This window comes from Typopeltis vanoorti, chromosome 7, assembly GCF_054136105.1.
Source record: "Typopeltis vanoorti isolate ZY-2024b chromosome 7, IOZ_Tvanoo_1.0, whole genome shotgun sequence".
Taxonomy (NCBI): Eukaryota; Metazoa; Arthropoda; class Arachnida; order Uropygi; family Thelyphonidae; genus Typopeltis; species Typopeltis vanoorti.
In genome coordinates, this window is record NC_143555.1 from 93,974,325 (window position 1) to 93,989,140 (window position 14,816).

The 14,816-nt window shown below is 31.4% G+C and overlaps 1 protein-coding gene across 1 annotated transcript in view; it reads right to left on the bottom strand.

Moving 5' to 3' along the window:
• Positions 1-14,816, bottom strand: part of LOC150104873 (sodium-dependent proline transporter-like) — a 104,029-nt gene that overhangs the window by 40,576 nt on the left and 48,637 nt on the right. Inside the window, exons 2-3 of the mRNA XM_090396033.1 lie at positions 2,772-2,991; positions 2,427-2,561 (exon numbers count right to left, since the gene is read on the bottom strand). Of these exons, the coding sequence (XP_090252159.1) occupies positions 2,427-2,561; positions 2,772-2,991 (355 nt within the window). The remainder of the gene's footprint in view (positions 1-2,426; positions 2,562-2,771; positions 2,992-14,816) is intronic.

Here is a 14,816-nt window from a genome sequence, read left to right on the forward strand (position 1 = left end):
GAGACCAACTCCCCTCTTAAAACTAGCTATGAGACGTGGCTTGAAACTGTTCCATTTGGTCTCTAGAGTAGAATCTCTGGAGTAGGTAAAAATTACAAATAAATGACAACGTAAAATTGATTTAAAAAATCCTTTGCTCACAGTGCTAACAAAAGGACCAGAAGAGGTGCTTTAGGAAATTAATATAAAGTTGAACGAATTTCGTAATATATCTATGTTCAATGGGCATCCACAGATGCCGTATGGTCACTTCGATGCTCGGTGATGGGTCTCACCAGGCCTCGCCATGTAGTCCTGTTGCTTGCTTTTCTGGAGACTTCAACTCTCTGAAGATCAGTCACTCCACACACGCCATCCATCCATCTGATTAATGGTCTACCCCTGCCTCTTTTTCCAGGAACTTTACCTTCTATTACTATTCTGAGAAGTCCCCCTTTCATCCTTTCAATGTGTACAACATATTTAAACTTTCTTTTGTCAATATCCTTAAGGAGCCTTAAAGTTCTACTGATCTTTTCTAACACCCATTCATGTGTACGCCTTTCAGGATATGATATCCTCAACAGCCTTCTGTAACACCACATCTCAAAAGCAGATATCCGTTTCTTATCTGACTTCTTTAGGTTCTAAGTCTCACATTCATAAGTCCCTGTTGGAAGAACAACTGCATCCAAAATCCTCAACTTTGTTCCCGTGGAGATTGGTCCATCCTTCCAGATTTTAGACAGGTCTCTGACTGTTGTTTTAGCCATTCCTAACCTTCTTCTGACATCTTCTGAACAGCAATTTTTCACATTAATAATGGATCCCAGGTACTCAAACTTGTTGACTTCCTCAATTCTTTCTCCATTAAGATACATTTGTTTCTCAAGAGCTTCTCTGTTTGTTTTTCCCTTGAGAGCCATGATCTTTATCTTGCTAGAATTGAGTTGAAGTCCTCTGTTATTACTTATCTTGTTAACTTTGTCAAGAATTAGTCCTAGTTCTTCCATGTTATTACAAAGGAGTAGTACTGTATCATCAGCATACCTCAGATTACTGATCAATCTACCTCCTATCTTAATTCCTGTCCTGAGCTCATCTAATGCTTCACGCATGATGTCCTCCGCATATATACGAAATAAGTGAGGAGAAAGAAACAGCCTTGCCTGACTCCTTTTCCAACTTGAAGCCAGTCAGTCAATCCAACACCTGTTTTTACCGTGGCTTCTTGCTCCTTATACAAGTTGGCTATCAACCTGTTAGTGTGTTGAGGAAAACCCATTCTTTTCATTACTTACCACAGTTTTATATGCTCAACACAGTCAAAACCTTTAGAGTAGTCTAAGAAACACATTACCAGAGGGAGTCAGAATTATTTATATTTTTCATATAACAAATAGAGGCATATGGGATGATCGTAATATATAATGCTGTTAAAACACAATGATTATATCATATGGTAACAAAATAACATTTTATGTAGATCTATCACGAAATGTTACAAACCTATAATGCATTGATGTGACCACACAGCAAGTGATTGAGAGAAATATCACTGTTCACGATGTTCACTAATCAACACGGGATACACTAACAATCAGCTGTTATACACTGACAATCAGGCTAACACAAAGGGATAATACGGAGAAAGAATATTTGGTTCTTTCAATATACTAATAATTGTTGTATATAGGATATATATCGGATATGAAAGTTCAAACGTCATTATTTTATTTTATTTACAGTTTATATAAAAAAATTTACAATGACTTGTAATTCACTTTTAATTTAAAAATACTTAAAGAGTTTAAAAATAAAGTAGCTAATTTATCTTTAAACTTTAAATTATTTTTTTGTAAATTTATATTATTATATTATATGGAAATACTAGTGGTAGTGGTCGGCGGTAGATGGCGTTGGTGTAGTTGCGGTCAGTTGGTGGATTGTGAGTGTTGGAAACCGAGTTGTAGAGTAGGTGCCCTCCTTCGATGAGTCTTTGGACTTCCTGGAGGTGAGAAATAATAATAATAATAATAATAATAATAATAATAATAATAATAATAATTTTAAATAAAGGCAGATGGGATGATGCTCGGTAAAATGGCGTGGTTTGATGGCAACTATAAACCTTGTATCATGATTCAAGAATGGGAAAGAAATTTAATTTATGTTACTTTGGCCAGTGTATATTGGTTAACTGTGTACAAAGAAGTGTGTGTTGTAAACAAAGTTATGGTTGTCTTTTATCTATTTCCATTATCTCTCTTCATTATTCGTTATATGGTGGCAAACGAAGCGGCTAGTTAGGGAATTTTCCTAATGAATAAGCAAAATAAAACATAAAGAAATAAAGCTTTTTCACATCGAACTTTATATTTCTAATTAGGAAACAGATGAATGCAACTAAATTCGTATTTTTATTTATGTTTGGAAATGAGACTTACCTGAAAACAGAGGACAAAATCTTTCAAAAATAGCTATAGGACCTAAACTAGCATATTGCCCAAATGATAATTCCATAAACATCAGAGGCAGGCCTGCCAGCAACATCATGCAGAGAAATGGAATTAAAAAAGCACCTATTGAATAATAGAAATATATTTATATATAGTTTATTTATTTAAAAATTTGTTAAGTGTTGAAGTAAACAAACCAATAATATTCTAAATAAAGGGAAATATTAAATCAAACGTATGATTTTAATTTTAAAATTTATAATTTTATTTTTTTTTTAGGAAATAAATTAAGAAAATTTTAAATTTTATAGGATATCAAATCTTTAATCTCACCTCCTCCATTGCTATAACACAAATACGGGAACCGCCATACATTCCCAAGACCTACAGAATAGCCAAGCAAAGACAGAAGAAAGTCAAATCTTCCAGTCCAGTTGCCTCTTTCTGTAGCATCACCTTCAGAGTACTGATAGCTCCCTCTATCGTCATCATCTGCTTTAGGCGATAGAGGCACCTGACTACTAACACGTGGAAATTCTTTCTCTAATTCACTCTGTTAAAAATGTTTAAAATTTAATTAACATTTTTGAGGAAAATCAGTTTGAGTTTAGAAAATGAGATTTATTAAAATATCAATCTATTTATTTATATAAATAGAAATAATAAAATGAAAAATAAGCAAGTGAAAAAAATATTTAAAATACTGCAGTATTTTTGTAAAAAAGATATAAATTATATCAAACCAAAAACGTTTTCTAATTTCCAATATAGAAATAAGGATACATCAACAGATCATTGGTTATCGGGAGATGATGTTACATCCCTCCATACCCGTGGAGGGTAATGGATGGCAATGCTGTAGCCAATGAAGTTTTAACTGAGGTATTATTGCCGTTACCCAGCCATGACTAGAGCTTTTAGCTCAATAACATCCCATCCACAGAGATTTTCTTCAATCAAATGAAGATATAAAGAGTCAAGGACTCGGTCCATCTTCCCAAAAAAAAAAAAAAAAATCATTGGTTATTTAAACTCATCATTTGAATCATATGATCTGAGACAAAAAAAGTTTTCATTATTGTTTGGAATTACAGCCGAAGCATTTAAGGATACGAAGCCAGTGTAATGTACATGGAAATTGTGTGTATTCTTCTGTTCGGTTTTGTTAGATGAAACAACCTAATTTCCTTTATCTCTACAATGATTATCTTAGCCACTACAATGATTATCTTAGCTCTGGGAAAAAAATAATAAAGCACCTCAAAGTAATAGCATTTCGGTTTGTTTGTTTTTTAATTTTAAAATTATGTTTTTATATTATTATATTTATTTTTATAAACTATTTATACTTAAAAAATAAAAACAATAAACTAAATATTTTGCAAAAATTTTCAATATTTTCTAAGTTACCTTAAGTTACAACTGATTTATTACACCAAATTATAAATTAGATATTTATTTATGTATTGATTTATATTTATTTACATTTTCATGTGCAAGGATGTATGTCGATAACTTCCAGGGTAACAAATGGCAATGCTGTAGCCAATGAAGTTATAACTGAGGCTCGGCTATTGCCGTTACCCAACCATGACTGGAGCTTTTAGCTCAATAACATCGCATCCACACAGATTTTCTTCATTAAGATGACGGGATAAAGAGTTAAGGACTCAGTCCATCTCCCAGTCCTTTTTAGGACTTTAGGACATTTTCACCTTTCCCGTGTGGTGGTCGGGATATTCATTTATTTTTGCTATGGGAAGTATAGCCCTCTTTAGATGATAAAACGTTAGTATCTTAAAATATGATGATCATATAGAATTCCATATTTTAGCATCCTGTAGGACAATATTTGGTCTGCTCTTAGTGTTGTAGAACATTCGGTATGCTGTTATTAGCATAGCATTCATTCATCAACGGTGTCTACAGTTCTTTAGGACCCATTAGCTGACGTGTATGCTTGGCTTTCGCAAACAAAATTTAATATAGATATTTCTGAGGATAAAGAGCGTGTATTCCCTTGGTAGGTTTGTCTGATTCTGGTATGTAGTGATATATATATATATATATAAAGGTTCTTCGCCTTCTAAAAAAGTATCCATGCTCAGGTCTTTCTTCTTAAGAAGGTATCGTCGATATCGACTGTGCTACTGAAGTTCTCTCTTGAAAAAATCTTAACGATTCTAGGCCTAAAAGATTCTAGAATTTTCTGCTAAGATTTTTTATCATTGCTCCATTAGGAAACAATTTTTGTTCGTTTAAATAGAAAAGAATTATTTATATCCCTCCTTACTCTATATTCGTGGACTTTATGCGGATCCACCAAAAAAGAAAAACTGTGATTTGCACAAACTTATTTATAAGTTAGCGGGTGTGCTTTGGATAATCTTCAAACTCAGTTCTAGTGATTAAACATGATACAATTTTCAGGCTTTCAATAAGTAGGATGGTTTACACCGAGCAATAAAGTATATAAATCACTTAAAGACATTCACAAATATCTATGCCGACGGTTGAATTAGAACCAAGAAATCTCTGGAATGGAGAGTGAAAATAGTATCCGCTATGTTAAGCAGGTCAGAGCGAAGATTTCCCTCAAAAGAAAGTTTTATCAGAGAGAAAGGAAATATTGCATCAGAGGATATAGCTTGCTCTTTTCGAATGATAACGTAGAGCTCTGAACAACCTTTAGTTATAATTCTCGCAGGATTCCAGGATATTATGTAAAAGACTTGTGCAATTCCCTTTCTTTGGTAGATTCGGGCTTCAGCACTGTAAGGTTCAATGAGCAGTCATCACGTGTACTTGTTCATCTGTAGATAATCAGACAAAGGAGAGAGAGTAATGATCTAAGGAGTAATCAGATGCGCATTGATTGACATTATTATGTGCATCGTATTACTTCCTATACACGTGTGTGTATTTGTCTAGCATTTTATTTCTTTTAAAAGTCGTTTCCATTTTTATTAAGATAGCATAATCATATAAATGGCTTCACTTGACTGGACAAATTTTTTGTAATGTTTATGCCTTTTTTTTTTTCAAATGCTTCCAAACAATTATACTTTTTTTTTCCAGAATGTAGAAGAGTTTGACTTGTATATTCTTGATCTTTATGCCTGACTTGAGTCACAGATAACGTAGCACAAATTTAACCTTGGCTGAAATGGAAATTCAGACATGGAATTTGTTCCATAACACAAAATGTAGCGGTACGAACAAAATATTTTCTTTAGCTGAATATACCGTGCCCCATACATTGCATTAAGAGTTTATCAGTTCGTTGACAAGGTCGATCTATTATAGAAATGCAATGAAGATAGTGCTTACGGAAATCTAGCACGCTTCTAGAGCTACTTCGTTGCCATAGTTACTCGAGATAAATGCATCTGCATCATTTTTGCAATAGTTATTAGATAATCTTGAGCAGTTTTCTGTATGCGATGCATATTCGAATCATCGCTTGAATTTAGTAATCTACAAGAGGAATAAATTGTACATTGCATTCAGAAACACTTGAAAATTATGTAATAAATATACTGGCAAAAATTACATATACGACTTCTAGTAACCATAGTAACAGAGCAATCGTTATGAGAAACTAAATTACCAGCAGATGTCGTCATGAAAGCTCCAATGCACTCTAAGGTTGATTAACGTAGAACATATCACTGTATTAGACTCTGTTAAATAATTGACAATCCCTTATGTTTACAGTTCATGCAGGAACAATCATGTGCATTACTTTACCATATAAACATGCTCAACAGATGGATGGATAGCGTACTAGACATTTGTTTTATTTAGATTAAATCGGTAGTGTTGTTTCTAAACCCCAAATGTCGATGGTAAATGGTAATGGATAATGTTCCCGCTTGTACCCTGGCCAAATATTGATCGCTTATGAAAATTCAGAGCTTTAATCTCTGAATATGTGACAATATTTTCTTCAATGTTAAACTAAACGGCTTTGAAACCTATGGTGAGTAATTGCAAATATCAGAAGACATGAAATATTTTTATGCAGTTGTTTTTTTTAATTTATGATTAATTCAGTCATTTCTCACGATAAGAAAGAATTGTTTAATATAACTATGGTCTTCATGGAATTCAGTCTCTATTTATAAAGAAATCATCAATAATTATATTATCGGCTAGATACAGAACTGTTTCGAAAATTTGACCTTGGCTGAACTGGTAATCTCTCTCTTTTTCTATTTTCCTCATTTTCTCTCTCTCCGAATGAAAGATAAGAATATATGATTAATGGTGGTGAGTGATATGAAGTTCACATGTACACGCAAATATATGTTATCGGCATATTGAGTGAATGAATCAATTGAGTTTGAAGTATGACATTGAAAATGTCCCATACACTTAAATTCATGCTTCCATTGCTAGATTGTACACCACGAACTTTGTAGAGCATGAATAACATCGTCTCACGGGTGGGTTGCGTCACTAGTTCAGCAATCTTTGTCGGTCATGAATTTTTACCATTTAAAATTATACGTTTAATAAGTTATGAAACGTATGTCTTCCATCTGCGCTTAGAGAAAATTTACAAATACAAAACATGAACAGCAGTCAGTCTACTGGAGAGTTGCCACACCGGTTACCCCTGTACATGTCGTTTCACTGCACTTCTTCACAGTCTTGTGGGTGCTTACTTCAATTGTGCTCCTGCAGATTTCAATTTTGAATGCTAAGATTTTTTAATTTAAAAATTATTTTATGTATTAAATTTAAAACATCCATAAAAATAATAATTTTTAGAAAAAAAAATAATGAAAAAGTTTTTCTTATTATTAAATTAATATAAAATTTATACATTTAAATTAAACTTGAAACATTTCTATATAAAATTAGTAATGAAGGTTTATTTTTGTAAATTCTTATCTTGTTTTTCACAGAACATTTTTAACCAGATTTTGATCAAACGATATTAAAAGAGTTTCTTTATATTACTAATATTTTAACTTGTTTTACAGAGAAAGCCATTTTTATGTGACTCCCATTCACGAAATATCGTACATTTGTACCTTAGGCGTGTTAGAGATTTTTTTATCGTTTTTAATTGTAGTTATTTTTAAATTTGTTTATTTCAAACCACTTCAGTCCTTCTATAACTAAATAGAAGTGGCAGGGCGATGAATTTAATTTAATCTTCCATCAAAAGATAATCACCAATAATCATTAATCACCAATTTAACCTTACTGTATGTAGTTCAAATTGAACTACGAGAATTTAAGAACTGTATTCTGTAGGGTAACTATACCAATCTCACAACATGGAAACATGCTTGCTGATAAAATGATAGGAGATAATGTTAATCGAATGTGATTATCTTCACTTAATTAAATCCTCATTCAACCAGTCTTAACAAAGACTTTAGCATCACGATAATCAATAGGATGATATTGCCCAGGAGATGACACTCTTCAGTAACTCTAACGTGTCCATTTAAGAACATTGGAGCAAAATAGATAATATCACACCTTTGAAGATTGTTGTAAATAGTTATGCTGAAAGGTGTTTAGAAAAGAGGTATCTCTACTGATAATTGCGAGTTTTTTTTAGATATGTCCTTCATATAGTCAACCATATTATTATAAACAGATAAACATATGTTAGGAAGATAATCACTGGACTATAAATAAAGTACATCAGTGGCTGTCTTAAAATTGATTCGTCATTTTCAAAAATAAATAAATAAAATAATGGGTTTCCTGCCTGAACTTTCCGCTTTCTATCAAAATGCACGAACTTTAGATCGTGTGAGATGATCTTTGATCAACCGTATTCAATACCGATGTCGGAGCATTTACTACTGGTGACGTTATCATGTTTACAAATGTGATCGAAGTAATACTCCCAATGCAAGTGGTAGTTAAAAACGAAGTCTTATTAGTAAACAAAACAACACAAAAATCTAATTTCTCTGCTGAATATAACAGTAAGTGCTGTATGACATATTTTTGTTTATTTCTACAACGTATTTCGCTCTAAACTTCGAAGCTTCTTTCATGCTAGACGTTCATGAATTTAAGAAGACATGAGATGCCTTTCTGAAACTAATGGGGCAGATTACTGTATGGTATTAAGACAGTTCTTTAAGTCTATTTTTTGCTGCACATTAAAACAAATAAATCATATTCGAAGTTATCAACTTTTTTTCTGTGACCAATCTTATTAAAATACCTCTCCTGAAAGATTTTCTATTTACCTGAAATTATGAATGTAAGAGACAATATCCCTGTAAGAGAAAAATATTCAACTATTCAAGATATTTACTTATCTATGATTTTAATATTACGTAAAAATCAAGGTTATCGTCTAGAGATCTTTCCCAATGAAACACGTCATAAAAATATGGATTCAGTACTAAACAATAAAGTAACTGCAGCTGTCCTAATTGTTAAAAACTGAATAATTTTTAAAACTTAAACAGCTGGAACATTTCAGAAACTGAATATTATTTATATGAAGTTAGATTATTTATCTGTCGCTCAGTTGATATCGATGATGCTATTGGGTTGGAAAGGTCCGTATTCCAATCCCGTGTGAGACTTGCGGAACATTTATAAGGGCCTTAAAACTGAAGACGACTTAAAGGGTCTCGCACACAGAGAGGGCAGAATTTATCTTTCGGGAAGCTCGGAGGTTTCATCTCACAAAATAGAACTGTCTCAAAAACATGTACGATCCGCGGAAGAACACTGTAGTCTTTTTAACACATACTACTATTACTATTATTGTTGTTTTGAATTTTGGTCTAATCCGATTGGACCGTAGCTCAAAATAACAACAACAACTCTTCTTATGATTATATTATACCATCCCTATGATCAGTGGTGTGGAAACGCTAAGACACTTGGGCAGTTGCCAAGAGCGCTGATGTCAGAGGGGCGCCAGTAACAGGATATCTTATCAATTATCAAAATTGTCACACTGCAAATGTTGCACAGCTACGAATTTGCCAAGGGCGCCGAAAATCTTAATACGCTCCTGCCTATGCTGTTACCTTCCTCTAGAGGACTAGAGTATTCTCTAGCCTCACTAAAGTGAGACTAGTTGTCTCACTAATTTCAACTACTGAGACATTAGTTTCAACTAGTGTCTCACCAGTGTTAAGTCTAATCTAATAGCTGTCTAATTATAGAATTATCAATAAGCGATGAAAGCGCATTAATATGAATCTTAAAACCTATGGAAAAATTCTGTGTGGAAATCTTAATTAAAACACTTTGATTATAGAGAAAGAGCCAACAAAAGCTTCGCATGACGATAAAGTGTATGAAGTTGATAAAATATTTGTTATTGTTTATGCCCAAGTAGAATCCGTTTACTCATGAAATCATTGAGTATTTCAAGCAAGCTTAGTCGTCGAAGTTTGATGAAACATCAAACTGTTAAGAGTATCTCAATTGGTTGTCCCGACAAATATAGGTCGGTACAATCGATTAAGGCATTAATAAAAGACAATGCTGATAAGAGTTCTTTTTATTTTATTTTTTTATGAGTAAACTTCATCTACATTGGAGACAACAATAATGAAACATTTTGCGCATTTTTTGTTTCTTTATAATGATAAAAAAATTAAAATATTAATTTTTGGGGAGATAAGTCATTTTATGTTTCTTCCAAGAGAACCAAAGGTTTTTAATTCCACAAACTTTGAAAGTCGACTGTAGAATAGAACTTACACGATATTCACAAAGTAAAATACTCGTTAGGAAAGGAAAAAGAGATGGCACATGGAAGCAGTTGTTTCTTAAAGTTTTTTTTGAGTTGCTGACATTGAACCATTATATGGATAAAAGGATATATATACAACTAAATGTCTATTCAATTGCAATTGATGATAACAGCACAGTTCTATTATAAAGGTTCAATTCAAAAATGTATTTCAAATACAAACTACTTCGTATTGAGATGATTGACAATGAAATAGGAAAGCAGAGCTATCATTATTAAAAACTGAAAGGAAGTGTTCTTTGAGCAGATGGATACGAAGAGAATGAAGATGATGATGATGAAGAGGCAATTGCTTTTCGTTTAATCGTTGATATCGAATCAGATGCTTTATTAAGACCGTCAATGCTGTAGAGATATAAAAGCACTTCGTGATAATGTGGCTCATTATCTGAAAGAACACTACGGGTAAAACCAGTTATTTTTGAACAGATAAATTACACTGTTACTTCTCAAAGACTAAGAGAAAACATTATATACGATAAAAGTTTATACCATTTAAATATGCACGAAAACGATGCTTCTAAACCGTTATCTTCTGGGATACCAAAAAGTATACAAACTCGCAATTAAAAATTCAAACATCTTACTGAATTTAATGGATTCTTTCATTTATAAGTCAACAAATGAAACAAAGTATTTTTTTTCCATTTAAAATCTTCGATAAACAAGAAATATAATGACAGGAAGTCGAGTAGCATTCTATCTTAAATAATTAAAATTTTAAACCAACTGTCATGGATTTCGTCATGATCTAACTAAGTTGTACTTAGCTGATCAGGTCCCTAAGAGGATTCTTCATTAAAGTCTTTAAATCTGAGCTTTAGTTCTATTAGGTTCTGCTCATGCCAGAGACGTTTGAGTCAGGAATGACCCAAAAATATTTGTAAAATGCTAAGAGCTCTTCTTAGTCATTTAGAAACGATATGATTCAATTCTATATGAGTGAATTTGTAACATAACACATTATTCATGTATTACAAGTTCACTCAATATATAAAATCAATGGTGTAAGCGATTGTGAAGGTTTAGTATGCTGCCTTTTTTCATGTAGACTGTATTACATTTTTTGACTATTTAAAGTCAAGCTAAAATTTAATTCATTATAGTGTGAATAGAGGAATTTGCTGCATTTATAGGAACATAATGAAAGAATATAAGTATATAACAAACTTAGATAAGTTTAAGGTTTTTCGTTAAAAAATTAAATTGGATACTCATTTATTTATGAACTACGAACGAGGTTTATAATAACATAAATGAAAATGACTACCATTTAAACACTATGTTGATTAAACTTAAATAAAATACGTATACAAAAACATGTATATCTCAATCAAATCATCAAAGGGATGAACAAGATCTATCATTTTCAAATATCAAAATTATTGAACAAGAATTTACGAAACATCTAGCATTATTAGAGTTAAATAACATAAGATTACAAAGAAATTGAAATAAATTATGTGAAAAAAATTACTTACTAAGAATAATAACAAATGTATATATACAAAAATAAATAGATACAAGCAAAATGGCGTATGAATATTTACAAGTTAATTTTATATAGTAACCAAAAGGAAATAAAACTGGAAAAAACTATCGAATCGTGATGTTTTCATTTATAATTTAATATTCTAACTATAAAATTAATCTGCAAGTATTAACTGTACATAAAAAATTTATTTTATTAATCAGTTTTTCTAATTTACTCTTTATTTCAAAAGTTATTTTGCTACACCCTTTTAAAAATAAGATAATAATGTTATAGAAATTTCTTCAATCACATTTTAATATCATTGTTGTATCAACACATCTAACTCAAGTTTTGCGGAACATTAAAAATGCTTGTATTAAAGAAGTTCAACTTACACTCCAATCTAAATAAGGTCCAAGTCTAATGTTTTCACTGCTATCGTCATCGTACAGTGACTCTTCGTCTAACACAATGGCGGGATTATCCATACTATTAAACTTTGATGTGAACTGCGTGTCGTGCAAGAATAGCGACTACACAAACCTTCATTTGGGTGTGGTGAATAAAAATCTCATACATTTTAATTTCAAATCTTCATTTCTATGGCTGCAATTTAAATCATTCCATCTCATGTTTACAAACTTTGTCAAATATATCCCAGCGCCACAGCAAATCCAAACAATGTATTGGGTAGTGGTAATATTGAAAAATTAGTCTCTGCGCATGCTCATAATGATACCTTTCGGTAAATGTGGTGGTCACCTAAGCTTAGGCGAAAAGTCAGCAGTTAAGCATAGGAAGAATATGTTTTGAATGCGTCGGTTTGCTCCGCTTGTGGTGGAGTCAGTGGCTGACGGCTTTTGTATTGATTGGTTTCTGAAGTGTCGGTAGTATAGTTTACACACAAACATGTATCAGGAATAACAGCTATGTATATGTCATCGTGACAGTGTATCTTTCCACTAATTAGAACATAAACACATACTTTAATTTCGTAGCAATGACTATGTTGATTTGTAATGATGCCGTAAATGCCACTTTACTGTAATAATTAGATCTATTACATTCAGATTTTATATAAAAATTTAATTTTTATATAAAAATTAAATTTATGGATGCTAATAAACTTCTTTTAATAAAACATGATTTTTTTTTACTTACTGCATACAATTTATAATTTTAGAACGACACCATATGAAAGTTAACATAGCTATCCTACTTATAATACAATTGTGGTGTGGTGGCGGGGATGAGCCACAAAGAAGCTCGAGCATGTCGTACGAGATGACTAAAATTTTGGTACCCAGGGAGAGCAATGGATGGCAATGATATAATTATGATAAATTAATATAATTATATTAAATATTAAATTAAATTTATATAATTATATAATATAATATTAATTTATCAAATTAATATAACTATTATTAGTATAAATATAATAAATATTAATTTATTAAATTAATATATAATATAATATTAATTTATCAAATTAATATAACTATTATTAGTATAAATATAATAAATATTAATTTATTAAATTAATATAATAATATAAGAATGCTGATTAATATATATAATAAATTAATATAATTATATAATATTAATTTATCAAATTAATATAAGAATGCTGATTAATATTAGTATTAATTAGATTAATTATAGAATTGATTATCTGAAATCCTCTTTTATACTAATTTATTAAATTAATATAATATAAGAATGCTGATTAATATTAGTATTAATTAGATTAATTATACAATTGATTATCCGAAATTCTCTTTTATGAACTGCATCAATTTAAGCAAGGAAAACGTAATTCCTAAAAGGTTTAACAATGTGTTATATATTAACTTTTCACAGGTTTAACAATGTTTTTTTTAATTTTATATATATATATATATATATATATATATATAATTTTCAAAAATGATGTAACAATTTAACTGATGTAATACTTTTAATTATAATTATTTAAAATGGTTTTATGTCTGTAATAATTTTGAATTATAAATTCAGGAAATTTAATTACTACTACACTGATAAGTTAGATAACTCTTAGTTTACAAGAAATTCCTATTTAATAGCGCCCTGGACCATGGTGAATCTTCAAACGCCCACGCAAAGTTCATGAGAAATTCCATGGATAAGCTGCACGTAAGCACATGGTAAAGTCTTGCAGTCTTATCATATCTTGCGTTATCGGTTTGATCTTCGTTATAAACAGCTCATTCCACCATATTCCAAAAATGCTCAATGATCCTGAGATCCGTAACTGATAAACGTGAAGGGAACAGGGACAGGGAGAAAACAATTCATTGAGGTAAAGTCGTTGTCAACAACTCCTCGACGACACTTTTTATATCAATCCCCCCCAACACACACACACACACATACACACACGAGAGGAAATCGAACCTATATCACATTAGTAGAGGTCATGATTTAGGAAAAAAGAATCTATTCATATTTTTTATTTAAAAGTTTTAGGGGAGGTAGTTATCCGAAGGCATTTCATGAGGAAGGCAGTTCCGGAGGATCCGAATAAAAAAGGAAGATGAAAAGTAGGTCCGATGAGTCAGCATGGACTCATCGGACCTACTTTGGAGTCAGCATTTGACTGTAAAAGGCTGTTAAGTAGCTATTTCTCATCTTAAAAGGTTCACTGAAAACGGAGGAACTTTTTCTGGTAATACGGTTTTCTCCACTATTCTGTTAATAGCACCAGTATGGCAGGGCGATGAACATTAAGAGGTATAATATTAAGAGCTATAGTTGGAAGAAATTGGTTTCAGATTTTATTTCTTGCACTATAGGTATCCAGGAATTTAAGGTACATCTGAGAAACACGACTTGAATCATCGCTCTTTTCCCACCTATGGTTTTCAATAACACTGGTTTTTTTTTGTTAATAATATTATTTTATTGAATGCAATGAAAATTGGTTAAAATTTCCTTTGATAAATGAATGTTATAAACGATACACTCTTTTGTGTGTGTGTTGCTTGCATAATAGGCAAAACCGATAACTGTTAATGTATAAAGAAAATTACTAAAAGAAAGACCCATAAGGCTTCATTTCGAAGATATAAAATTACATAGGCAAAAGGAATACTAGATACAATAGGTCTAATCTCTTAGGTCA